The 27,187-nt window shown below is 38.1% G+C and overlaps 1 protein-coding gene across 2 annotated transcripts; it reads left to right on the forward strand.

Annotated features, from left to right (window-relative positions):
* Nucleotides 1-182: 182 nt before the first annotated feature.
* PPP4R2 (protein phosphatase 4 regulatory subunit 2) lies at nt 183-26,789 on the forward strand. 2 transcript variants are annotated; one of them, XM_039333561.1, is made up of 9 exons: nt 183-513; nt 1,229-1,310; nt 13,936-14,106; nt 16,151-16,244; nt 18,314-18,351; nt 20,064-20,138; nt 20,896-21,039; nt 23,777-24,051; nt 25,843-26,789. In XM_039333561.1, the coding sequence occupies exons 1-9, from the start codon at nt 480-482 to the stop codon at nt 26,154-26,156; spliced, it is 1,227 nt and encodes a 408-aa protein (XP_039189495.1). In that variant the 5' UTR covers nt 183-479; the 3' UTR covers nt 26,157-26,789. The 2 variants fall into 2 exon arrangements, with proteins under 2 accessions (XP_039189495.1, XP_039189506.1); XM_039333572.1 differs by having other exon boundaries at nt 222-246.
* Nucleotides 26,790-27,187: the final 398 nt, after the last annotated feature.

A 27,187-nucleotide genomic window follows, 5' to 3' on the forward strand; every position in this document is an offset into this window, starting at 1 on the left:
AAGAGAAAAGCCAACTCCGAGCGAAGCGAGCCCTGCCGAAGTTCTGCGCCGATCACTTTCGACGCTGAAGCGAGTCTCCCGCCGAAACTGCGGTGACCTCATCTCCGACGGGCCGCCCTCTTCTAATCTCCACCCGCCTCTACCAGCGCGCTCCCGAGCCGGCGGGAAGAGGAAAGGCTGAAATCGGTGTGCTTGCGAGGAGAGTCGGGAGCGCGCACGGCGACGGCTTAGGCGCCATGTTGGAAGGCTGCTGAGCCCGGCCGCCGGGGAATCGCTGTTACTTTCCTTCTCTCTTTCTCTTTTCTTCTCTCTCTCTTTTTCTCTTATTCCCTCCTATCTCTTTCTCACTCTCTCTTTTTCCTCCCCTTCTCTCCCCGGTGGAGTAGCCGCACCTGAACTGCCTTCGCTGCGCGGCTGCCTGTTTCCTGTGAGAGCCCGGGAGGCAGGAGGAGGAAGAGGAGCAGCAGCGGCGGCGGATCATGGATATCGAGAGGCTGCAGGAGGCACTGAAAGGTGGCGGCTGGGGGTGAATTGGGGAGAAGGGGAGGCTTATCTCGAGGTCGCGGCGAAGGGGGAAGAGAGGAGCCCCCGACCTTGGGAGGCGGAAGAGAAGGCCTGGCCCTAACGTGGGCTTGGGAAGGATATGCATCGTCTTGGAGAGGGGAAAGCCGCGGTCGGAGGGATTCCACTTTTACTCCCGCCATAGTCTGGGCTGCTCTGTTTTGGGGTGCCCTGCTTTGAGTTTCCCAAAACGTGTGCTGAGGATGGCAGCACGGGGGCCATCGTCGCCCCCTCCTCCCTTCCACCACCACCTCTCCTGATCCTCTCGCTTTTCCCTTAAAAGGGCCTTTGAAGTTCCTTCTTCGAGTTTACTTTTTTCCCCTATCTCATACTTTGGGTTTCTTTCTAATTCCTGTTCCATTCTGTCCCACTTCCTGCTACTTATCCCCTTCCCTTCCCTGCCTCTTCTCTCCATAAGAAATTATCAGAGTGTATGGATCTTTCTCCTTGATGGCAATTTGAGGGACATATCTATTACAGACATTGAAGAAACCTGAAAAACTAGCTTCCAAATTTATCTTAAGTGTCTTCTGTGTGGGTTAAAAAAAAAAAAGTTGCTACTGTATTTAGAAAAAGTTCAGGCAGGAGGGGGAAGTGAGACAATATAGAATTCATAAGATATGGTTTACATTTTTTTCCTCTTCTATTTCTCTGACCATTTCTACAGATTTTGAGAAAAGAGGAAAGAAGGAAGTCTGTCCAATATTGGATCAATTTCTTTGTCATGTCGCCAAGACTGGAGAGACAATGTAAGTGACTTTAATTTGACTTATAATCTTGTCTGTGTTTTTGAATAAATCCAGGTTATTTAATTAAGAACCAAGAGTTTTTTGCATTTTACTGTTCAGGTAACTTTGTTTCAGATTTAAAAATTGCTATACTTGATAGTTTGCTTGTGAAAGTTACTATACTTATTAATAGTATGAATTTTTCAAGAATCGCCTGTATTTTAATTTGATTTAAAACAGTAAACTTGATGCTTTTTCCCTGCATTTCAGATAATTTTAGCCCCTTTTAAATATATATATATATATATATATTAAAAAGTTTTATGTGGCAATCAGTTTTAGAGTTGAGAATGAACTCAAAGTTCAGATGTTGAGTCAGGCTATTGCTACATTTTGTAGCTGCTTGTGTGAAAATGTATACTGATGTTATATTGGACAAAGATTTTGATTCACTAGCCAGTATAAAATGCTAGTTTTCCTACATAAGGGTAAAAAAGAGTAAAAACAGAAATTTTATGTAAGTTCTGGTTTGATAGCATTATATAAATGTGTCCAATTGAAACCCAAAGTTTGAGTTGCTAGCCTTTAATTATCAGCAATGAAGAAAGCCCATTTTGATCTTCCGGCTTTCACAGAATCATGGAAGTGGCTATTTTTATAATGGATTTTTTTATAATGAACCTTCCCAAAATTTTATAGCATTCTATGCAGTGATTTACATCCTTTTAACCTGGTACCATACTTACCATATCATTTTCAAGAACTTGTGACTGAGACTATGGGTGGCTCCCATTTTATAATATATGGTTAATGAAGAATGACAGAGAAGCAAAAAATATAGCTTCAGTCTGTCTTCATTGGCAATAGATTGGAGTGAGGGCAAACTCACAAAACTGCCTGTTTTTATGGAGAAAAAAATGAAATTCTCTTGATCATACAATTTGTGTCTGACATTAGAGAATGTATATGCTTTATTTTAGAGCTGTTTTATTGGTCCATGTATTGTTAATACAATGTTATCTTTTTATAAAGCACTTTACAAAGTATTAGCAAGTAAGTGAGATGGGGAATCCATTGAGAAAGAAAGTGAGATGCAGTGGAGAATGAAAAACTTATTTCAGTTTCTCATACTAAGGTTTAAAAGGAAATGGAGAGTGATATGCTAAATGCTTCATGGAAAATACAAGTAAAGATTTGAATTGAAGAGATAAGAGACAACACAAATAGCAATGTAGTATTTATAAGAGCAGAAGACATACTATGGCACATTTTGAAGGTAAGAGTAGGAAGTATTTAGATCCAGGAACAAACAGAAAGTAAACATAGGGATTTGTTGAGCAGTTCAGAATAATAAGGAAGATGTGATTCATCTAAGTCAGGCATGTCAAACTGGCGACATCGCGCGACGTATCAGGACTTTTGCCATTGCCACCAATGGGGTGGGCACGGCTTCCGCATGATGCATCCGGTTCATGGGCCGGCAGTTTGACACCCTAATCTAAGTCATGTTTACCATCTGAAATGATAGTGAAATTCCAGAGTTTACAATAGTGTATTAATGTAATATACTTTTTTTCTGGTGAATCTGGGACCTTTAGCTTGCAAATTTATTATAAGAACTTAAACAATCAAACTGCAAACTGGGTTTTATTTATCTTAATTCTCTGAAAAAAAAATCTCTAGTACTTCTCTGACTTTCTTGTTAATTCGTTATTTACTAGAGAGGGGAAAGATTTCCAGTGTGTATAAATGGTGCTCATATTCTTGTTCCTAATTTGTCATAGTGAAAGAGAGAATTGTTTCAGCAAGGGTATCTGTTTATTTCAATGAATGTTCTTCTTGTCATAGTATCCCTCTTATCTTAAAAGGAAAAAATATTCTTTGCTTTGTGACACTATTATTTTTTTAAAAAAGTCGTCTTGACATGTTACTGTTCTTTCAGTCAAAATGTTTGATTTGGTAATAAAAAGTTTTGATTTTTTCCTATTATATATTAAAACTAAATCAATAGTTGGCATATAACTACTGTTTACTGGCGTTATTAGCCTAAACACATACTTTTTTGTGCCTGTCAACCTTGTAATGTGGAATTTGAAAATGTAGGACCCGTGGTCACATTATTTCAGTATACGTAATAGTTTTTGAAATGATATATTGTAATAAATTGTATATTGCTGTTCTGTAACTTGATTACTTAGTGAATGACTTAATGAGAAATATTCTTTGGTTTGTTTGTCTTAGGACTTTTATTGATACCTAGCTATTTTGGCTTTTGAAAAAGCATATCTACTGTTTTAATTTTTTTTTTACCTATAGACTTTTATTGTAGATGAAATTTTAGGAATTTAATTTCAGAATTACTGCAAATAACCAAACAAATATTAAAAATAAGCAACATTAATGGAACTATTATAAAAATGTGCGTATGTGTTTGTGTTTTATGTGAATTAAGTATCTCCAAATGAAATATCTTATATTTGAAAAAGTGTGTAGGAATGTATTGGATAGGGGAAATTTATATTGAATGCTTAGGAGATAAATATTAACAATAAATAATATATTTTAATTAAAAGTGATATTTTATCATTGTTACGAATGTAGAATATAGAAATTAGCAATGATTCTTCGTTACAATAATGTGACCAAATTCTTCAGAGGTCTGTCCTGAAAGTTTTCTTAGAATTATTTTTTAAAATGTGTGTTCAATTTTCTTTAAAATAGTGTTCCCTTTCTATATAATTGTGATAGCGTATAAGTAGTACCTTGGTACTCATCAATTGATTCTGGGAGATGCAATGACTACCAAAAATAATGAGTACCGAACAAATTTTTCCCATAAGGAATAATGCAGCGAGTCAAAAAGGCAGCCAACACCAACAAGTTCCAGCTTGTGTGTCAAGTACCAAACAAACAATAAGTATCGGGACAAAATTTTCATGTCAAAATGCGTTGAGTACCAAATTCAATGAGTTTTAAAGCAATTGAGTACTAAGGTACCACTGTACTTTTAGCAACAAAATTAATTATTGCCCATTGGTGGAAAAATCCAGATAATCTCTTGTTTGAAAAATAATTTGATAAGATTTGGTCAGCAGTTCCACTTCAAAAGGTCTTTGTTTTGCTCTAAACATTAAAGGAGGAAATCATTATTTTACAGACAGTATTACAACTGTTAGTATGGAAAATTAAAAGGTTTGTTGCCGAACGGTTTAATGTAGAATTGGTCTAATTGTTTGGCAAACACATGTTCTGTGTGTTGCTTAACCTGAATCTTTTTATTTATAAAGACAATTTATAAGAAACTTACATCACATTGTAAGTTTTAGCACTAGCAGGGTTCACAAAATTTGCCTCAAATTGATAAAGTCTGTATGGATTTTGTACCACTTTATGATGATGCCGTATTACATTTCCATACACTGTACATAAAAAGGTATTTCCGCTTCCATATGCTAAAATACTGTATTATTCTTTAAAACTAGTTCTTTGTGGAGGGGCTCTGGTAAAATGCTGTGTCTATAGAAAATTTCACATGTAATCTCAAAATAAGAGTCAACCTTCAGTTTTATTGGACTAGATAGAGGTAATTCCCAAGTTACGAATGTTCCCTTAGTGAACGTTTGAAGTTATGCGATAAGCTCCCCCCCCCAGTGTTTACGAACAAGTCCCGAAATTACCAATGTTGCAGCACCACAGCAGTTGTTCACCCTTACGAATGACCACAGAGTCACTGCAACATTCACCCTGGCTATTCCCTCCCCTTGACTGGGTCTCCATAGGTACTAGGCCTGTGGATACTCACCTTGCGAAAATCTAGAGCAGTGATTCTCAACCTTTTTAATGCCGCGACCCCCCAACCGGTCGTAAGTCGAGGACTACTCAACTGGTCGTAAGTCGAGGACTAATCAACTGGTGCAGCACTGTTTGCAGAATGGGACTTTTGGCGGGCTCAGCAGGGCAGAGACAGCCTGGACAATTCCTATTGGCTTTTGAAAGCCAATTAGAATTAGACTTTCAAAAGCCAATAGAATAAAAGGGAGTAGCACAGCTAAGGAAAAGGGGAAAAAAATGGCGGACTGCGTTGTTTGGCGACCCCCGTGAAATGGTCGTTCGACCCCAAATGGGGTCCCGACCCACAGGTTGAGAACCACTGATCTAGAAAGTCTTAGTTTCTTGCCCTGTTTCATTGCTTCAGTCCTTCGTTGCATTCGCAGAGAATGGAGGCCTAAAGTACCTCAAGATCACCCGAGACCAGTAGTGTGATATCTCATGCTACTGATCTTGTGTGATCTCATGGTACTTTACGCCTCTGTTCTCTGCATAGGAAGGCTTGGATGAGATCCGTAGCAAAAGGCTTTGCAAATGGAGGGAAGTCCTGAAACATTAAAGCCTTTCCTCTGTTTGCAAAGCCTTTTGCCATCTTTGCGAAATGCCTTTGCTACCAAGAACAGATCCCCGGATTGAAGCGTGCGTCACTCCCAGCCTCCGTTCCTGAAGGCCTTTGCCGCCCAGAATGGAGGCCGGGAGCGACACACACATCAAGTCGGGGCTCTGTTCTTGTCAGCAAAGGCTCTTCCTTAAACACATTTGGGCAGAGACTGGAAGTCTAAAGCCTGAAGTCTCGCAAGATCACAGCGCTCAGAAGCTTCCAGTCTCAGCGCCCAAAGTTGTTGCAAGCTGGCCAGAAGCTTTGAGGCAGTGATTTTGGTGATACACAGCTTCCTGTCAGCTTGTAAACATTTTGTGAGGAGACTGGAAGCTTCTGGGTGACGTGAACTTGTGCAGCAGAGAGCCTGGAGAGGAGACAGCTTGCTAGATCTTTGCAAGCTAAGTGACCCAGTGCAGCAGGATGAGGGGGGAGAAGCAATTGTGGGGAGCATGAGATATCTCAGTGGATCGGGGGAGGCCTTGAGGTCTGAAGCAGGTGGCCTGTTCTATCACTAGCCCCTCCCCCATGGTCTTCCCTACCCTGAGATACCTCATGTGCGCTTAACAAACCACACATTTGATTAGCGAATGCATGGGCAAAAGCAGGGAGTCATCACATTCAAGGTACACCATTCACTCCTATGAATCCTCGAATTACAAATGGCTCCATTGCATTCGTAACTCAAGGACTACTTGTATTTGTTCAGGAATTCTTTGTCTGAAGATAGATAATTATCTATTAATTTGAATGGGCATCTGAGATATGTTGTGGAATTTTTAGTTGATGAATCTGTATGCATTCACAGGAGCTGCCTGAAAACCTGGAGTCCCATTTATTCATTTCCTAGGTTAATCAGTTGAGAAATATGATTGCTTTTATTGTATATCACTCTGAAATATATAGTAGGCTGACTAATAATTTATGTTGAAAATTACCCTTGTTTATTCTAAACTTTTCAGTTTTGAGAGCAGACTTTGAGAGTTATTTATAAAGGCTGTTAGCATTTTACATAAAAAGATTATGAATTTAATATTTCAACAGTATTGCTAATGTACAGCAATGAGCTAACAGAATGTGTTGTTTTGGGGGACAATTCTAAACATATTCAGACAAGTTTCATAAAGGACATATCAGAAGTAGGTCTTCAACCTGGTTCATCCAAGCCGGGGATAAATAAGCAACATGGCGACTGCTTTGGGAAGAAGATTACAGTTTATAGAAGCGGAAAGATGGTCCTTGCAAGAAAGAGCAGAGGAGAGGAAAGAGGAGTTGAGCACATGGGCAGTAGGTTTTTATACCCCCTCTAGCCTTGTTTGGAATAGTTTCCTGTTCTTGTGCCATGAACAATGAGGCTATTTCTGAGTGTTTTTCTAGGCCTTGATACTGTATCTGGTTTAATCCTATTATCATATCCTGCTTCCCAGGTGATGGGGCTAATGACTCTTAAAGTTTGGGTGGGGCATGCAGATTTTCTCTTTGTCTTCTTGAGTACTCTGGCTTCAACTTTCTGATGGTTTTATATCTGCATTTGTATGGGGCTAGCTCTTGCTTGGGGGAGAGAGATAGATTTGGGGCCAGGTTTGGTTTTAAAAAATCCTTTTGAGGAAAAATATATTTTTCTGCCCTTTTAATATTTCCTTCTCTGGGCTAACTTCCCTCAGACATTTATTTGACAATATATCATAATATTAAGATATCAATTCATAATAAACTACAAGAGCTACCTCAGATATGAAATATATGAAAATTCTGGTATATTCCTGAAGAAGGCTGAACATAGTTTAAAAAATAAAGATCATTCCTTTCTCAAAAGTGATGAAAATCCCCAATCTTATTACAGACCTCAGTAATATTCTGGCTGAAAGGTAAATAGAAGGTAGGAAAGGTAAATAGAACTAATGTGCAGTTGATTTATGACTGGTCAGTTAGTGACCATTTGAAATTACAGCAGATCCCCATAGAAGCTATTTATGACTGGTTTGAAGTTCCAGTATCACCCTCCCAATAGTCACACGACCAGTTTTTGGGCATGTGACTATTGGGAGGGTCATATTTTTGCCCCACATGATCATGGGGCAAAAATATGCCCCACTATCATGTGACTGATATTTATGATGTTTTTGTAGCGAGCTAGGGTTCACTTCTAGTTTCAGCAAAAATCAGCCCATAGTGATCAATGGATTTGGTCTAACAACTGCTGCCTTTAATTCACAACCATTGCAAAAATGAGTTCGAACATACAACCTGCTTTATGACCATAATTGCCAGGGTCAATTATGGTCATAACTTGAGGTCTACCTCCAATTGTCTTAGATTGGTATGCCTATTCACGATTGAATGGCTTAAATGATTGCACTGAAATGGAGACACAAATGATGCTTATTACTGTATTTGGCTGGGTTCTGCAGTGCAATTAAACTGATGTATATGAAATCTTTTTAACCTAAATGAAAAACTAGTTCACATAATATAATTTGTTTTGAATTGAAAGAAATTCATAATAATAAACAGATTAATAGCCATCCAATTATTTTATCCAATCATTTATTCTTTGTCACCCTTTTTTCCTTAGATTTTTTTTTAGTTCCAGCTTGATTTCTGGTTCCAAAATAGCAGTGATTTCTTTTTAATAATGCTTTTAGTGGTTTTTTTTTTCCAGAACAGAAATTTCCTTTAATGAAGTTTGGTTTTCAAATAAAATACTTGCATTGGTCACTGATGGCAATTAAAGCTTGAACTGTTCAAATAAAATACTGTGGCAGGCACTACATGTATTATCATTCAACTATCTAAACCAATTAGTGTTCTGAAAGTTACCAAGAGCAAATATGTATTGATGCATTGTGTCCTAGAACTCTGAATGCTGTAATTGCGAGGTTGGTTTTTCTTTTAATAGAGAAGTGTGTACCATATAGAACACTTTGTTCTTTGCCAAGTATGTTTAGTAACCAATCTTGCAATAAGCAGGATAAGCAATAACTGTTTAAACTGATGAATATCAGTTTAAAACAGTGGTTCTCAACCTGTGGGTTGGGACCCCATTTGGGGTCGAACGACCATTTCACGAGGGTCGCCAAACAATGCAGTCCGCCATTTTTTCCCCCTTTTCTTTGGCCATGCCCCTGGCACCCGGTGATATATAAGTGGTTGGGGGTCACCACAACATGGGGAACTGTATTATGGGGTCACGGCATTAGAAAGGTTGAGAACCACTGGTTTAAAACATATTATTTGCGAGCTAGTTACATTGTTATTTAGAAAGATTTGCTTCTTCTATCACGTGGTCTCTTTCCTTCTCCGTATGCCAGTTTTTAGGTGCAGTTTGGACCTGGAGAATCTGGGGTTTAATCATAACTGAAAAAAGGCATTGAAGAAATATTTTGTTTACAAATAGTTAACGGTTATAATAGCATCCACCAGTTTCCCTGTGGTCATCTGATCAAGATTCAAATGCTTGGCAACCAGGTTCACAATTACGACAGTTGCAGTGCTTTACAGTCATGTGATCACCATTTGCAACTTTCCCTTCCAGCTTCCCACAAGCAAAGTCAACAGGGAAGCCAACAGGAAACTACAAGTTATTCCCATCCCTGCTGCTTTTTTTTACGCCTGCCTGCAGCACTCCCTCCTCATCTCTGGTAGCTTTCCGCTTGCCTGGAACTCCAGCCTCTTCCCCTGTTGCAATCATATGACTTAATGACCTGCACATTCCTGGGGTAATAGCAGCAAGTGAGACTGCCATGATTGCCATTGCTAAGGGATGCGGTCATGTGACATAATACCTTATGATAGCATCACTTAGCGACAGAAATTCCCCTCCCCATTGCCATTGTAAGACAAGGACTACTGTAACTATGGATGAAATTAGATACATTTTTTTAACATTTGAACTTGGGTGAGCATTCAAGAGAATGTCTAATTTCTTCCCTCATATAACTGTCTCTCTTAGTTCAGACTGATCACTAAGATAGATGACTTGTTAGATTAGTTTATAAAATTGCTTAAATAACAAAAAGGTATTAGATATAATTGTGTTAGAAGAAGATAATGTACAATTTTAAACATATCCTATGTTTGCCCTGAAAAGTAGTTAAGGAACTCTTTGCTGAGGGACAATTCTTTCCTTTAATAGGTTTCCCTCCTCATGTTTTTTTTTGGAGGGGGGGTTGTATGGGTAAAGCTTTTACTAAAGTGAATGGGAAACTTTAGTTAGATTTGTTTATGATAAATCTTCTGAACTGGGCTGTTCACCCACTTAGCTTTATTAGTGCATTAGGAGAATAACATGGGGTCATGTATTTGATTTCATCAATCGCACTGCAGTCTTAGGTTAATTCTATTTCTGACATAAAGTATTGACCATGTAGCTCTAGATGGGGAATTCTGATTAAACAGTTGCCTGTGTGTTGAGATAGTTGAGTCCACTGATTATACGTGATACCATTTCACAAAGTTACACGTGAGTGACTATACACTTTTTGCTTATCATTAATAGTACTCATTGATAGTTTATCCATGAATCAATTCATGAACTATACATAACAAAAATCTCCTTGTATAAGGTTGCTTTGCTAGTGGGTCACATTCTTTCTGACTTTTGAAAAGTTGCAAAGTGTTACAGTGTCAGACATACAAATGAGACAAAAGTGTGACTTTTCAAAAGCTTTTCAGGGACCGAATAAATTATATTCAGTTGAGGTTTCCTAGATTCAAGCTGCTGTGCACTGAGCCACTTTTTCTTTAGATTAAAGATACGACTGATAACAGTAAATGATTTCCTGTAAATGCACTCATTCTAGCACTCATTTACTAGGCAGTAAGCCCTGTGAGTTCAGCAAGAACCTGTTCTAGGAAAATGTATGTTGTCTGAATTTCCTTTCTCGGTTAGAACGTAAACCAAAGATAACACTAAATTATGTATTCTGCAATATTCCACTGAGGAAATTAAATTATTAATGCAAATTATTTCATATTTACCAAGATTGTGATTATGCCATCTTGTCTTATTCAAATTACGCTAAAAAATACAGATTGTACAAAAGTAGCACTTCTGTAACACGTGAATATCTGATTGGGGAAAGGTGAATAGAGATTCTTTTAAATCGTGCAATTTACCTTGAGAACCAACTTGTCAGAAGAGGCTACATCGATATCCTTTCTTTTAACTTTTATTTTTTTAATCAGCTAAGCACTGGTAAGAGAGGTAGGTGTTCTGCTCATTCTAAGAATATTGAAATTTAATATTCTATATGAATAATATGAGGAACTTAGAGATACCTTTGAAAAATCAATTTGCTATACAGGAATCTGACCGTATATTAATAAAACATCCAGTTGCTAATGAAACTACTGCACTGTATTCTGTACATTCCTTTGAGAGTCTTGTTGCAGTACTGTTGTGGTGAAGCCATGGTAACACAGAGAATAAAAACATCAATAGGCAGAATCAAGTTTTTTGTGAAAATGGCCTACAGGAAAAATAGTTTTGCAATCAAATTACTACAACTGGTAAGATCTATTGGAGCTAATGTAGATGGTGAAGTCTACTAATAGTTTTTGTTAACTTTTTATCCTTTGTGGATTTGCAACTGTGATTTTAACACGGCCACATATGTTGAGACCAGTTGTTATTTTTGTTGTCTGCCGTACATGCTTTCTACAGATTATTCGGGTTTTTTTTCTTGTAGTTTAGTTTTGCTCTATGAGCTTTTTTAAATATTAGGTACAAACATGCACACTCATAACAGTATAGTATCATTTGTTATGCTGCTAAACATCCCACAGAGAATCATTTCAAATGTTTGCATAAAAAGGTGAAATAAATACAAACATTACCAGTATATTAACCAAACATAAATGTCAAATATCAAGTGATATAACCAGACATTTTTTCAAACTATGGAGAGGATAGACAGTCATGTCTCTGTAGTGTAGTGGTTAAAGCATCAGGCTAGAAACTGGGAGATCATGAGTTTTGTTCCTCCTTGGGCACTAACTGGGTGCCTTTGAACCAATCACTTTCAGCCTAGGAAGGAGGCAATATCAATTAGACTTATATATCGCTTCACAGTACTTTACAGCCCTCTCTAAGTAGTTTGCAGAGTCAGCATATTGCCCCCAACAATCTGGGTCTCATTTTACTGACCTCAGAAGAATGGAAGGCTGAGTCAACCTTGAGCTGGTGAGGATCAAACTGCCTGCAGCTGGCAGTCAGCAGAAGTAGCCTGCAGTACTGCATTCTAACCACTGCATCACCATAGCTCTTAATAGTAATCTACTACTGAAAATAGTAAACTACTTCTGAAAAACCTTGCCAAGAAAACTCCAGTGACTTCTCCAGGCAGTCTCTGAGAATTGGTAAAAGAGGAGGAAAGGGGAGGGGAGAGGAAAGGCAATGGATGTTGCTGAAGTGTAAACTTCAGCCAACATCACCAGTAGCGAAGTATATTGAAACCTGTAGCTTAAGAACTGTATTTTGCTCATGTTAGCTTAAGGCCAGAAAGGAGAATGGCTATTTGCACCATCCAAGGACAATAGACATAATTCTTAACAAAGTTCATAGCTATTAGTATGTAATAAAACTCTTAAAAACAGTTTACACCTTTCAACAATGCAAACTCTCTTTCTGATTATGTACAGTAAATTTGCTTCTAAGGGACCAGGTCATAGGTTAATAATATGACTCTCATCGAATGCTTCATTTGTTTTATGAAATACATTTATGTAACAACTATAATGGCCCATTTTCCTGTTTCTTGGTAATTCTTCAACATTCATCTGAAATAAATCTTGTTGATGAAACAAATAAATCAGTGTTCTCTTCAAACTAGAGTTAGATTTTAATGTAAGATTTTCTTAAAATATATCCCACTGATTTCTGTCGACCTTATTAAGTCAGGATACAAACCAAAATACTTTACTATAAAAGTCCAGAATGTATGCTTTTTTAATATTATCATTTTGATTAGTATTTCTAAATAGGGAAAAATAAATTACATTGAAGGCAAATACAGTGGCTATAGCAGTTCGTGTTAAATTGCTGATATTTACAGAATTAATTATTAACACTAAAGTAAGCTAAGTCCTTAATCAAAAGTTACATCTGGGACTACACGATCATTAAAAACATTTTTAAAATTCAGCCTGTCTTATTAGAAGTTGGGATTGGGCTTTCCATCTTTAAGGGATGCAGTTGTAAAGTGCAATCATATCGCTTAGTGACGGCACTCGCTGGAGTCCAGATTGCCATCATTAACTGAATCCTATAGCGGTAAGCAATTTTCTGCTCGTTTCCCACAACCAAAATCAGTGGGGGAGCTGGAGGAAATTGTAAGTCCCAGGCCAGCAGGCAGGTAGATGACTCTTGCAAGGTGGGGGAAGGTGTGCAGGGATGCAGGAAAGATTACAAGGGGTGCACAAGAGGCACGGGCCAGGGAGCATGCACAAAGGTGTGAGGGGGAGTGTGAGAGCCAGAGGCAGATTGAGGAGAGTCTAGGGCAGGGGTAGGCAACCTTGGCTCTTTTATGACTCGTGGACTTCAACTCCCAGAATTCCTGAGCCAGCATGGCTCAGCATGGAAACCTCTCCCTTTCCCCTCAGCATGGCTGGCTCAGGAATTCTGGGAGTTGAAGTCCACGAGTCATAAAAGAGCCAAGGTTGCCTACCCCTGGTCTAGGGGGGTACATGAGAGACAGCATGGGTTGGGAAGGTGCAAGGCATAGTGAGGGATGGGGAGGGTGCAAAGGGGTGAGCGAGTGGCTGGGAAGATATAAGCACAGAGGAGCTGGGGTGAGGGTGTGTGAGTGGGGGAGAATAACCGAGTGACTTAAAACCTTCCCTGCTGCCCCATTCATTTTCTGGAGAAGCCAGCAGGGAAGGCTTCAAATGGTGATCATGGGGTATTGCAATTGGTTGTAAGTACAAACTAGTTAACAAGCGTCCAGATTTTGATCACATTGGCTACAAAAGTGCTTGACAGCCAGAACTCTTGAGGACCAGTTGTAACCAATTCAGGGCCATCATAATTTTGAATGGTAACTGAACAAATGTTCATAGGTCAAGGACTATTCACTTTGGCTTTAAAGAACAGCATACTTTGCATTTACTCACATTTTTTTCTTGCTTTCCTGAAAAACAAAAAGTGCTAAACTTGCTTTATTTTGTTAATCTAAATATGTTTAACATTTGATTTTTAATGTTTGTATATTTCTTTTTTAGGATTCAGTGGTCACAATTCAAAGGATATTTTATTTTCAAATTGGAAAAAGTGATGGATGACTTCAGAACTTCTGCTCCTGAGCCAAGAGGCCCTCCTAACCCTAATGTGGAATATATTCCCTTTGAGGAGATGAAAGAACGAATTCTGAAAATAGTTACTGGCTTTAATGGGTATGTAGAATTATATCAGTAACTTCGTTATTTATGTCGCTTGATTCAAGATTCTGTTCTGATCTTCATATTGTATTGATTTTCTGTCATATCTGCAACATGAATAATGGGTATTAATAAATGTTTATTGACAAAAGTCTAACTCTTAAAGCAAACATCTTGAATTGTACTTTTCTATGAAATTCATTTGCTTTTCCTTAGCTCAGATTATACAAGAAGCTGTTGTATTTCTAAATTCTAGTGTTATTTTAAGCTTCTATTTATATCAGATATAGCAGTGTAGTTCAGACCCTGAACGTTTTTAGTTGTTCTTTAAAAATTTGGCTTTTCTCCAAGCTGTGGAATAGATTGATGGTGTGCCCATTGATAGTTTCCGTTATGATTTTCTTTTCTTTTGTTTCTGAAATTGCATTCTTAATTTTTTAACAATTACTTAAGATTTACATATATACATCATGTTGAAGGCATAACATTGGTTTAATGTTAACTGTTTCAGGTCGTAACAAGTCATACATCTTGTTTCCTTGGCTTTTTTCCAAAATTGTCTAAATGTCAAAAAAAATTTAAAAAAAAAGCAAAAAAAAAAATTTAAAAAGGGAATGACAAGGAAAAAGCAAAATGGGGAAGTTCAGACAAAAAGAGGGGAAAGTTTTTTTTTTAAAAGTAATTTCCAACTTTCTTTGATAAAAATATTGGTTATTAAGTTGCTTGTGGTTAACTCTGTAAGCTGCTTTTTTAATTAGATAGGATCTTGTGCATTATTTGAAATCATACTTAAAATGTGGACTCTAATCCTCTTTAGAATTGCAGTTGGAATAATGAGTAACTTAACTATGGAGGTGCAACGAAGGAAATATTGTAATGCAGGGGTTCTCAACCTATGGTCTGCAGACCCCTGGAGGGGCTGCAATGTCAGAGGAGGTCCGTGAAGGCTTGAAGAAATGTTATGATTTAAATCTTGAGTTACGTCTTGATGGTCCGTAGCCACAAAAAAGTATTTAAAGGGGGTCTGTGGTGAAGAAAAGGTTGAGAACTACTGTTGCAATGGATTTCCAAATTGGGTTCCTGAGATAGGGGATTATTAGGAAATTAAGATCAGAATAAAGCTTTGATTTCTTCATTCCCTAATAGTTTGCAGAATCAGAATCTTTTCTGATCAATGAATGGCCTTAACAGAAGGATTACTTCTGTTACAAAATTCAGAACATGTGAGGAATTAATCTGTATAGAAATTCTATGTATGTATGTATTTAGGTTGTATTCAGTGTTCTCTTCCAGAGAGCAGGATCTGGCTATTATATTATTTGGTAGGGACAGAGTGAACAATTGACACTTGGTGAAGATATTTTAAACACTCTGAAATGCTGTAAAGAAAGTTTAAAATGTTGAGTAGATAAGAGATGCCTCTGCTGAACTGAACAAAGATGTGAACAAGGAGGTTGTTTAAAATGGAAAGTTATTTTTGTTTAACCAACGTTTACAGTCACATAGCTCTGACATTTGCAATATGCAGCCTATCGTGATGCTCCCAAGTCTTCAAACTGCCTACTCTGCTCTATTATTAGCATATTAATCATTCACTGAAAATAGTTATACTTGATGTCCTAATTTCCATTTGAAAAAGAATCAGTTATTCTAAATTATTCTATTGTACGAAAGCATATTTTTAATGAGTAAATTTGTATTGCTTCCTATGAAGGAATTCAGAATCCTTTATGGCACACATATCTGAAAGCAAGAGATTCTTTGTTTAGTCCACCCTTTATTAATATTTTGTACTATCCAATGAATGATAATAATTAAGTGAATGTTTTGGGACTCTTTAGCCATTTATAGGACACTTTGAAGGCAAGCATATATTTCTGCTATCTTGCAGCTCCACCTACTGTTTACTTAATATAGTACACATTTAGAGGCAGTAAAATGAACAAGTGGTTCACGAAGGGTTATGGATTTAAAAATGTACCAACTGAACAGATTTATTCATTGCCTCTCATTCAATATGCATTCAAAGTAAAAATTAGCTTGTTTCAATTTGTTTCAGTGTCCCATTTACTATTCAGCGACTTTGTGAGCTGCTAACAGATCCTAGGCGGAATTACACGGGAACAGACAAATTTCTCAGAGGAGTTGAAAAGGTAAATAGTCAATTGTTCTTGAACTAAAATTGTAGCTGTTTAAATTTGTTTAATCTTTTTAACAGAATTAATAGAATTAACAATTTTGTTTAATTAATTTTTAGAATTGTTATATAGTATAAACAGCAATTCTCCTCCAGTTGTATTTCAGCAATGTTTTCAGTTGTTGCTTAATGAGTTTATATTTATTGTATTTGATTTGCATTTATTTGACTTTTTGACGAAACACATTTACTGATGCTACCTCTCCCCATGTACACAGTACTATGAGAGATTGATCTGGCATGATTTTATTTATTTATTCATTGATTGATTTGATTTCTATATCTGCCCATCTCAACAAGTGACTCTGGGTGCCTTATAAAAAAAACAATTAAAATGATACAAAGAAAGATACGGCACCTAGTAAAACTGTTGCTCTGGATGTTAATACAACCAGGAAATGGGACTCTGAACATGTTCAGTGGCCCAGGCTCTGGCACATAACCAAGTCTTCATGGCCTTGTGGAAAGCCAAGGGATACTTGAATGGAGAATATTCCGGAGGGCAGGGCTATGGCAGAGAAGTCGTGTCTCATGGTTCCCCTGGCTGACATTCCTTGGCTGACAGGACCTGTAGCATGTCCAACCTGCCTGATAGAACTGATAGAAACAATTGGGAGAAGGTGGCCTTTAGAGAACCTGGCCCTCAAGCCATGAAGGGCTTTAAAGGTAATAACCAGCATCTTGAATTGCACCTGGAAGCCTACTGGCAATCAGTGCAGCTTATGAGACAATGATGCTTCATGTGTTGAATACCTGACCCCCATTACTACCTATGCACCTGTTGAACTTTCCAAATGCTCTTCAGTAGTAGCCCCATATAAAATGCATTGCAGTAGTCTAGACAAGAAGTCACAAGGGGGAAGAGTGACTGTGAGCAAAGCCGATTCAGGAACGGGTGCAACTGGTATACAACACTAGGCTGTACAAAGGCACTTCTGGCTTTGACTTCTATCTGGTCTTCTAACAGACTCCATGAGGACCCCTATATTGCACACCCTCTGGATCGTGTTCCCACATCCAGGACTAATGGGAAAACCTGCTCACCTGGACCCCTAAATACCCAAAGTCATTTGGTCTTGCTTGGATTGAGTCAAAGGCCATTGCAATCCATTCAGACCATTACAGCCTCTAGGAACTGAGATAGGATGTCATGGTATCACTCAGGCAGGCCAAGGTGGAGTTATAAAGCTGGGTATCATCAGTATATTGAGGATAGCTCCCCCCAAACTGTTAAACCACCTTCCCCCAAGTGGCCACATGTAGATGTTAGGTAAAACAGGAGAAAGAACTGAGCCCTGAGGTACCTTACAGAGTTGGGCCATAGGCTGGATCTCCCCCTCCCTCCAATCTGGATCTCCCCCTTCCCATCAACATAGACTGGAACCAACCCTGGAGGAAGGAGGAGAACCATTGCAACACAGTGCTGTCCACCCCTAATTTCCAAAGCCGGTCTAAAAGGTCACAAAGGGTGAGGATGGTCATACTGCCCCAGCCCCACTACCCCACCAATTAGGAAAAAGTAGGCAGTCTGAAAAATAATTCTTTGAAAATAAATGGAGGAAGACAATGTGTATGTGTATGCCTTCGAGTTAGTGTTGACTCCTGGCAACTGCCTGGACTTGGCAATTTTCTTAGCAAGGGTTTTTGGAAGCGGTTTTCTATTTCCACCTTCATAGGGTTCATATGCCCAGATCACCCAGCTGGTTTCACGCCCAAGACAGAACTAGAATCCCTGGTCTTCTGGTTTACAGCCTCATGTCTTAACCAAACTGGCTCTCAGAGGAAGATGATGCCATACCATAAAATAGGTTCAGATTGGCTGGGAATTGGGAGTTAACATTGCTTAAGTTTGGGAGACAGAAGTTTAGGTCTGTGATATAGACAAACAGCTTGAGAAGCTGGCGAATCAGATACTAATAAGGACCAACCAAACAATCTAGGACTACACGATGAATGGTTGACTTGTAAAATATGCTTTTACTTTTCCCATAAGTCTTGATGTTTTCTTTTTTTCTTATCTCACAGAATGTTATGGTTGTCAGCTGTGTATATCCTTCTTCAGAGTGAGTATGACATTCGTTACTATTTATTTTAAAAATGAGACTGCATTCTTGTTGAGATTGCAGTGCATTTGTTATTGATGGTGTACTTGGGATTGAGTTAACAGGTACTCTGGGATCAGTTTTATTTATTAGGAAATAGACTAGCAACAAATTAGCCTGTTTTTAAATGGTGGGAAGAGCATACAAATGGTAGAGTAAGATGGACTTGCTTTGGGGTGATTGTTTTTATATGGTGGGAGATTGGAGACTACCTGATCTGCCACTTTCTTGGTAAGAGATTCAACATTCGCTAATAAACCAACACAGCTTGGGCTGTGGAAGCAGAGAGCTATGCTAGACCTCTGTTCTTCCTTTGTCCCTCATAGTGTTATCAAAAGCAGGAGACTGCCTTGGGTGCCAGTTTCTGACAGCTGATACAAGCTGCTTTGTTTTGGAGGCACTATTTGTGCTTTGCTTGGAGGTGGCTGCAGAGATGCTGCATTTGGCAACAGTGCTGGTTTTTCAGTGGCCAGCAACAAGGTGTTTGGCTGAAAAGGAGCTGCTGCAGGCTAGAACTGGGCTCTTGAAAATAGCCTGCAGCACTGGATCACCAGACAGCAGTGTTGGCTAGTTGTTCAGTGTGTGTATTGCTGAGGGCTCGTGACCAGATGTCACCCTGAGAAGGAGCAGTTTGATCAGATTTAACATTTTGTATGACGGGAGATCTCTGTGATTTTTGGTTGCCGTTTGGTAGGGAGCTAGCAGCAACAGAGAACTTTCGCCTCAGTACAGTTGTCAATCTATTTGGTAGACATCTCGGTCTTCTTTCTCACCTATGCTGGAAAAGAGTCCTGGATGAAGTGGATTATTATCTTTCAGTTGGGTTTCAGGCCTGGATATGGGACTGAGACGGTAGTTATAGTGTTATAGAATCACATCATCATGATTTGCAACTTTTTAACCACTTTCTGGCAAAAAACCCCCCGCCCATTCCCAGTTTGCTTAATGACTGCGTGATCTGCTTAATGACCACAATAAAAATATCATTTCTGGGATTTCCTATCCCAATTGAGGTCCTAAGTCAAGGGCTATCTGTATAAAATCTGGGATACTTCATCTATGTTATAAGACATACTTTGTTTCAATATAATTTGACAGGGAAGTTGTAGGGAACTAACAAATGAAAAGAGTTTATAGGTAGTCCTTTTCTAGTGACTGTAATCAGGATTGGCAACTCTTGTCATTAAGCAAAGCAGTCACTGAGCAAAACCGTGACTGTTTTATGATCTTATTTCAGGCCTGCAAAGGTTGTAAATGCAAGGGTTACTCACATAGTTACTTTTTCATCACTACTGCAATTCTGAACAGTCACTATATGTGGCAGTCTTTGAAGAAGGACTACCTGTATATTATCCATGGTCTTTTATTTTCAGAAAGGGAAGGAGGAACTAGAGGCAAGAACGTATATTAGATGGTAAAAAAATCAAAGATTTTTTTTTTTTTGTTCTCCAGTACACAGTTGGTTTTTGTATAATTGAATAGTTTTTTAGTACTGTTGGGAAAAAAATAAACAGAGCAGGTTCTCTTTAATAATTGATTAGAATTATATGAATTTTAAAAGGGGGAACTAGAAACAAACCTTCTAGGAATCTGGAGGTGTTTGTTCTTAGCCAAACTGTTTTTTAAAAAAAACATATATTGCAGAAATCTCAAAACACGTTTATTTCTTGCAGGAAAAATAATTCCAACAGTTTAAACAGGATGAATGGTGTAATGTTTCCAGGAAACTCACCAGGTTATTCAGACAGGTAAGAAAGAGTACTTAAAATGAGCACATTCTAAACAATATAAGATAATGGATTAGTATTAAATTTCCAATGTTTATTTTTTAAAACACTTGGATATTTAATCACAGTTCAAAATCTTTGCATGCATGTGTGTGTGCGTGTTATACTTTGTTATACTAACATGCTCTCATTATATGAAAATATTTTTTATAATTGAATAGTTTTTCAGTATTGTTGGAAAAAAATTATGTGACTTTCATTATTAAATAACGGGGGGAGTCAATTTATAATAAGAATAAATTGATATATATTTTGGGATCTCAGGGAAGTATGATGTCAAGGCTGCTAACATCGGATGTTCTTGCTTAACATATATGAAGAAGCAAACATGTTTTATTTAACCTGTGTATCACTTCTAAAGTTAAAGTCAGACAATATTAGAATGGGGGGGGTATGTACTCAGGGGATACTTATCCATAACAATATTTCAGTACAGTATTTCCAAGGTCAGTTGTAACCAGAGGAGTTATGGGAGGGAAAGTTCACACTTCAAACTAATTGCGGAAGGTGATTGATGACTGTTAAATGAAGGAGTGAGTTATGCTCACTTGGAAGTCATCTGGGGAAGGGAGGATTCAGTTTTTGGCTTCATTATGCGGAAGCTATGTAGTAATAAAAGGATTCTTTAAGGTAAACAAAGCTTCAAAGTTCTTTGAAAAGCTTCTTCTTTCGGAACCATGACTTTCCAGATTTGATTAATTAGACATTTTCTTTGCAGATCTAATATAAATGGTCCTGGGACACCCCGGCCTGTAACTCGACCAAAAGTTTCTTTGTCACCTCCTATGACTACAAATGGTTTACCAGACAGTTCCGAAAGTAAGGAGCTGAGTCTCCTGCAAACTGAGGAGAAAATTAACAGGTCTGTAAGAGGAATATGTCTTCAGACATCTTGGTTAGACTCTTGAGTTTAACGTTTTTATTCTTAATCCCATTCTCCCTTGAAAGTCTTATGTTTTATTAATATGCCATGTTTAGTCCTCAACTTAAAACCATTTCTCCAGTGACTACCCAATGTTAACAATAGCACTGAACCAAGGGATTTACAGCCTGTAAACCAAGGGATTTACAACCTCGGATCTGAAGTTATGGCTATCAAAGCACCCAGTGGTTGCATAATCAGAATTTGGGCGATTGGCAGTCCACCAGCACTTACAAGCCAAGGGGCGCTTCCACCCCAGGCACCACTGTTCAAAGCTGCCGTTCCCCTGTAACCTTGTATTCACACTTTCCTCCAGTTACTGATGAGGTGTGTTTGGCCTGCTCTTAACATTTGCAACAAGCTTTTTTCTTGATGGCCACTCACATCATTCTCCAAGTCACGCACACCATTTAAGCTCCAAATAAAAACACTCCATTCTTGCAGTGCTTTGGAAAGTCTTCATAAAGCTTTTGAGGTATTCTGAAGCATCATGGGAAAGAGGTCCTCTCCATTCTTCAGATAGCAGGCCTGTTCTCACAAGACCTGGGGAAGACCTCAGTTGTTTCCTGAAAGCTTTCTGAAGCATTGCAAGAGTGGGGTGCGCTGCTTGGAGAATGAATTATACACACAATTTGGAGAACAGTACAAGAGACTTTGCAAGAAGGCCTGGCAGAGCCAGCACCTGTCTTAGATACAGTAGCGCCAGGCTGGCTACATCTCAGCAGTGGCAGAAAAACTGCAACAATCAGCTGGATGCAGCAGGGCCTGTGGAACACAGAGTGGCCAGGATTTCCTGGGATGCAGTGGTTTTGTGCTATACTACTGGCCAGGCTGGAGTGACTGTGGGTGTGAGTTTGCTGTGGCTCAGGGGCTTCTTTCACTACAAGAAGCTCCAAGCTGCAGTGTATTCCTTTCCTGGCCTACCTGTGCTTGTTACACATTGCCCCTACCACCCCACTTGATCACCCACTCATTTAAGATAATAATAATAATAATAATAATAATAATAATAATAATAATAATAATAATAGTAGTAGTAGTAGTAGTTGGAAGGGACCTTGGAGGTCATCTAGTCCAACCCCCTGCTCAGGGAGGAAACCCTATACCATTTGGGACAAATAGCTGTCCAGTCTCTTCTTAAAAACTTCCAGTGTTGGAAGGCAGGTTGTCCCACTGGTTAATTGTTCTAACTGTCTGGAAGTTTCTCCTTAGTTCTAGGTTGCTTCTCTCTTTGATTAGTTTCCATCTGTTGCTTCTTGTCCTGCCTTCAGGTACTTTGGAGAATAGCTTGACTCCCTCTTCTTTGTGGCAGCCCCTGAGATATTGGAACACTGCTATCAAGTCCCCACTCGTACTTCTCTTCATTAAACTAGACATACCCAATTCCAGCAACCGTTCCTTATACTATATGTTTTAGCCTCCAGTCCCCTAATCATCTTTGTTGCTCTTCTCTGTACTCTTTCTAGAGTCTCAACATCTTTTTTACATCGTGGTAACGAAAACTGGATGCAGTATTCCAGGTGTGGCCTTATCAAGGCATTGTAAAGTGGTATTAACACTTCACGTGATCTTGATTTTATCCCTCTGTTAACGCAGTCTATCCCTCTGTTAATGCAAGATAAGATCACCTTTATTGTCTTTTTTTACTGTGGGCACAACGGCACACATCTCAAAGTGAACACATACATGACATACACCTAAACATACTATATACAACATATGTATAGACCCACAGCCCTACATATACATAACAAATAAATATTAAATATTAATACATATTAAATATTAAACACTGTCCAACATAACAAATAATATTAAACACTGTGCATTTAGAGTTATAACAGCAACCAGGAGTGCCAGAGTTGCAGTTGCTAAGCACTATAGTCACATGATGTCTCACTTTATGACCACATCACTTAGCAATGGAAATTCCAATCCTAATTGTGGTTGTGAGTTAAGGACTATCTGTATTTTCTGTTAACAGATTTTGTTCTCCAAAATGAAAATGAGCACATTCTCTTTTCAGACAGATTTCTTATGGGCATGAACTATTCCTTTCTTATTTTAAAAGTCTTAATGCATAAGTGCTCACTATATTAGGATACTGTAGGATGTGTATAAATAATGTATCCTGGAGTACCTCATCTTTAAAATTTATGTGAATATTTAGATCATAATCTGTTGGGGGAAATTAAATGTCAGTGACATTTTTTTAAAAAAATATCAGCTAATGGAATTTGTTCTGTCTTTGGAATTGAGAAGTAACAGTTTATTGTATCCTTTTGTGTACATAAAAATTCACTAGGGATTTGAGAGTCCACAGAAGGGGAAAAGGAGAAAATTTTACTGTGCAAGCAAAAAAAAAAAAAAACTGTTTGCATACAATATTCATTGATTATAAAGGACCATATTTCCTGTACATTATGAATACTATTTTGCTTAAAACAAGATTTTATTTTATTTTAAATAAGATTTCCCAGTTGAATTGGAATAGTGATGCTGGCACAACTGGTTTGTGTCAAAACTTTGTTTTTGTCTTCTGGGAGTTGAAGTCCACATGCCTTAAAATTGTCAAGGTTGAGAAACACTGCTTAAGATGCAATATCTCTGCTTATCTCTTCATATGAAAATATGATCCTTTGTGTTTCCATTTTTTTTTTCTCTTCCTGTCTTCTAGTGAATCGCCAGCATCTGAGCCTGAAAGAGTCCAAAACTGTCCTGTAAAAAATAAACACCCTGGAGACGATCCCTCAGAAATGGAAGGTTACGAAGTGAAAAGACTTAAATTTGACGAAGAGGAGGAAGCTGAAGAAACCTCCAACGAGAGTGGTCCCCACGAAGCATGCTCAGCAATGGCAGAAGAGACTGAGACAACTTCTCCATCTCAGGATAAAGAAAAAGAAACCACTGAAGAGAGACAGCATTGTAAAGAAGAAGTTGAGGAGGAAGAAGGTATATAACCATTTCAGTAGAAAATGCATTCCCTGAATCTCTGTTTAAAACACGGCTTAAATTTATATTTTATCATTTATTGTGAATTTCATGAGTTGAAAACAGACTTAATCATAAGTAAGTCATAATTTAGTTGCAGTATGCCTCATTGATTTCTAAATAGAATAAGATCTGCTTCCAATCCAATTTTGTTTGAAGTTATGCTGAAGTATCCTAGTTAGGAGACTAAGAAAGACCTGCGAGTGGTCTTTCTAATAAGTCTCTGTAAACACATTATGTTTTGATAGTACAATGAAATTGCAAAGATTGTGTATTAAATCCAGACCGAACTCCCAGTTGTTTCTGTCAATGGTCAAACTGGAATGTGTGTTGTATTTTGTAAGTCAACATTGCAAATAACTTACTTTTGTGCAGTGACATTCCCACACGCTTTAATTCATAAAAGGTACTAAAACTGACTTTTAGTCTTCTGCCCTTCAAGCCAGTGTAAGTCTGCAACATTTAGCAAATTGTGGAGTCCTTGGTGCTTTCTGGGTTTGGTTGTTTTCTTGCAAATGTTTCATTACACAGTTAAGTAACATCAGTACTAGTAGGGAGTGGGTTTGCTCTCATTTTATATGTGTATATAAGTAGACTTATATATATACTTGTCCTATCAGTGTTGGTGGGGTTTGGTTTGTCACAATAAAAAACGACCAACTAGAGAATATACAAAATCATCAACAACATCTTCAAATGTATAAAATTCATTAAAGGAAGAAGAAAACAATAGGCTATCCTTCCTGGATATTCTCATCAGCAGAGGCAGTGATGACAGAGTAACATAAAACCATCCACACCAACCAAGTGCTATGCTATCAAACCTCCCACAAGAGAAGGTGTGTAAGAACACTATTTAGATTAGTACAAAGACATGGTAGCATCCCTAAACATCAGAAAAAGGAAACAGATCATCTATACAACATCTTCCAACAAGATATCCATGCAACTTCATCAAGTTGCTACACATTTTGGTTAGTTGTAGTAAACTAACCAAACTTCATCAAAAAGTACCTGATACTCCACCCGATATATAGCACAATCAGTACAAACTGTGAAACAGTTAACACTGCCATACATCAAAAACATCTCAGAAACCACAACAGACTCATTACCATCACTTGGCATCATCGTAGCACACAAACCAACTAAAGTAAACTAAGAAGGCTCAGCAGCCCTAGAACAGGAGTCCTCTACAACATACAGTGTGAGGACTTCAATAGCCATTATGTAGGACATATAGACAGAAGACTGGCAGATCGTATCCATGAACATCAGCTGGCAGTCAGAACTATGATAAAAACTCCTTAATTTTACAACACATAGACAGACTTAACCAGTTTCAACTGGGAACCTATGACCATTCTAGATCAAGCCGAGTCCAAAAATGTCAGAAAATTCCTGGATGGCATTCAGACAAATCCCTCAAGATGATCATAACTCTTGCTGGTTGCATCGTGCAGTTTTCTTGGTAGCGTTATAGGATTGGTTTGCCGCTGCTGCCTTACAGGGTTCCCCTGTCCCCCAATTTTCCAGTCTAGGCAATAGCCTTGGAGTTCCGAAGTGTTCTAACCAAAGAACTATCCAAAACCTATGTCTTTAAGTTCCTAGCTAAACAAGGTCAGCTAAATGCTGCCACCTGCTGAGGCATAAAGCACAAGAAGCGATGTATTTTCATGATTATTATCTGTATAAAATTTTAGTGTTGCTTTGTTTTAAACATCTGTATAACAGATTCTAACTTTATTCCAGAATCTCTCATGATGTCAAGAGAAGTTTTTCCAGAAAGAAAAGTTCTAGACAAAGACAGTGCCTCCTCAGTTGAGAAAGAAGATGTTTCTGAGGAGAATAATCAGATTGGGGAATCTGACCAGACTCAAGCAATGAAAGACTCATCTTCTCCAAATAGTGAGAACAGTGGATCTTTTAGTAGCAAAGCTGACTGCAGTGACAAAGAAGAATTGGGTTCAAATGTTAGTGAAACTCCTGAAATTGAATCAGAGACCCCAGTGGAAAACAGCGATGACGCCACAGAAGCTGCAGATGAACCTATGGAACAAGACTAATAATTTTAATACACCTAGAGGCAGTATTTTCCACGAGGCTCTGGTTTTACACTGTATAAATAATTTTATGTAATAAAAGTGGACTGTTAGTTTTCCAAGAGAAGCAGGATGTAAATTGAACTTCTCCGTGCGTTAAATCCTGAAGGACTTGTACTTGTTACTGTGAAATATTGGCTCCTTCAGGTCCTGCTTGCTACTGAAATTTCAGTATGGTCAAATCTGGTCTGTGTATAGTTTTTTTTATTATTTAGAATTAAAATTTTTAAACTGGAAGGCAGTTCTAAGTCTGACAATTTTTTGGAGATTCCACATTTAATTACTTCTCTCTCTCTCTCTCTCTGTCTCTTTAATTCCCCCGAATGCTGTAGCAGCTAATTTTTGGTTTGGTTTTCAACACTTCAATTTCATGTTGGTTTACAGATTTTCATTTGACTGCATTTTGTGCTTGAAAAAGCTACACATTGGCATATAATACTTGATAATATACAAATCTAAAGAAAATCTATGTTTGCACTTTAGAAGAATTTTCTGTTCTAAATAGAAGCAACCATGTTCTTTCATACGAGACAACATTTTTACCCCCGAATAAACCAAATAAAATTAGGCCCATCTGATAGCCTAAAACAGTGTTTCTCAACCTTGACAATTTTAAGGCATGTGGACTGCAACTCCCAGAATTCCACAGCCAGCAATGCTGGCTGGAATTCTGGGAGTTGAAGTCCACATGCCTTAAAATGGTCAAGGTTGAGAAACACTGGCCTAAAAGATCCGAATGTTGTTGAAAGTACCAGGTCAAATACATTCCAAGAGTTCTGTTCTAACAACACTTTTGTACATTTCTGAGGTGCCTGGAAAATAGGTTTCCATTTTACTGTTGAAAAACTGTTGAGAACAGATTTCAAAATAATATCTTCAGCTTTTTTTTCTTTTCTTTTTTTTGTAGCAGGAATGTTTGCAAACCTGACAAGATAGTTTCTGTGAACTGAGAAAATTTCTGACATTATGTAATGGTTTTATAGTAGGAGATCAGA

This window comes from Crotalus tigris, unplaced genomic scaffold, assembly GCF_016545835.1.
Source record: "Crotalus tigris isolate CLP2741 ecotype Arizona unplaced genomic scaffold, ASM1654583v1 scf7180000017625.6296891, whole genome shotgun sequence".
Classification (NCBI taxonomy): Eukaryota; Metazoa; Chordata; class Lepidosauria; order Squamata; family Viperidae; genus Crotalus; species Crotalus tigris.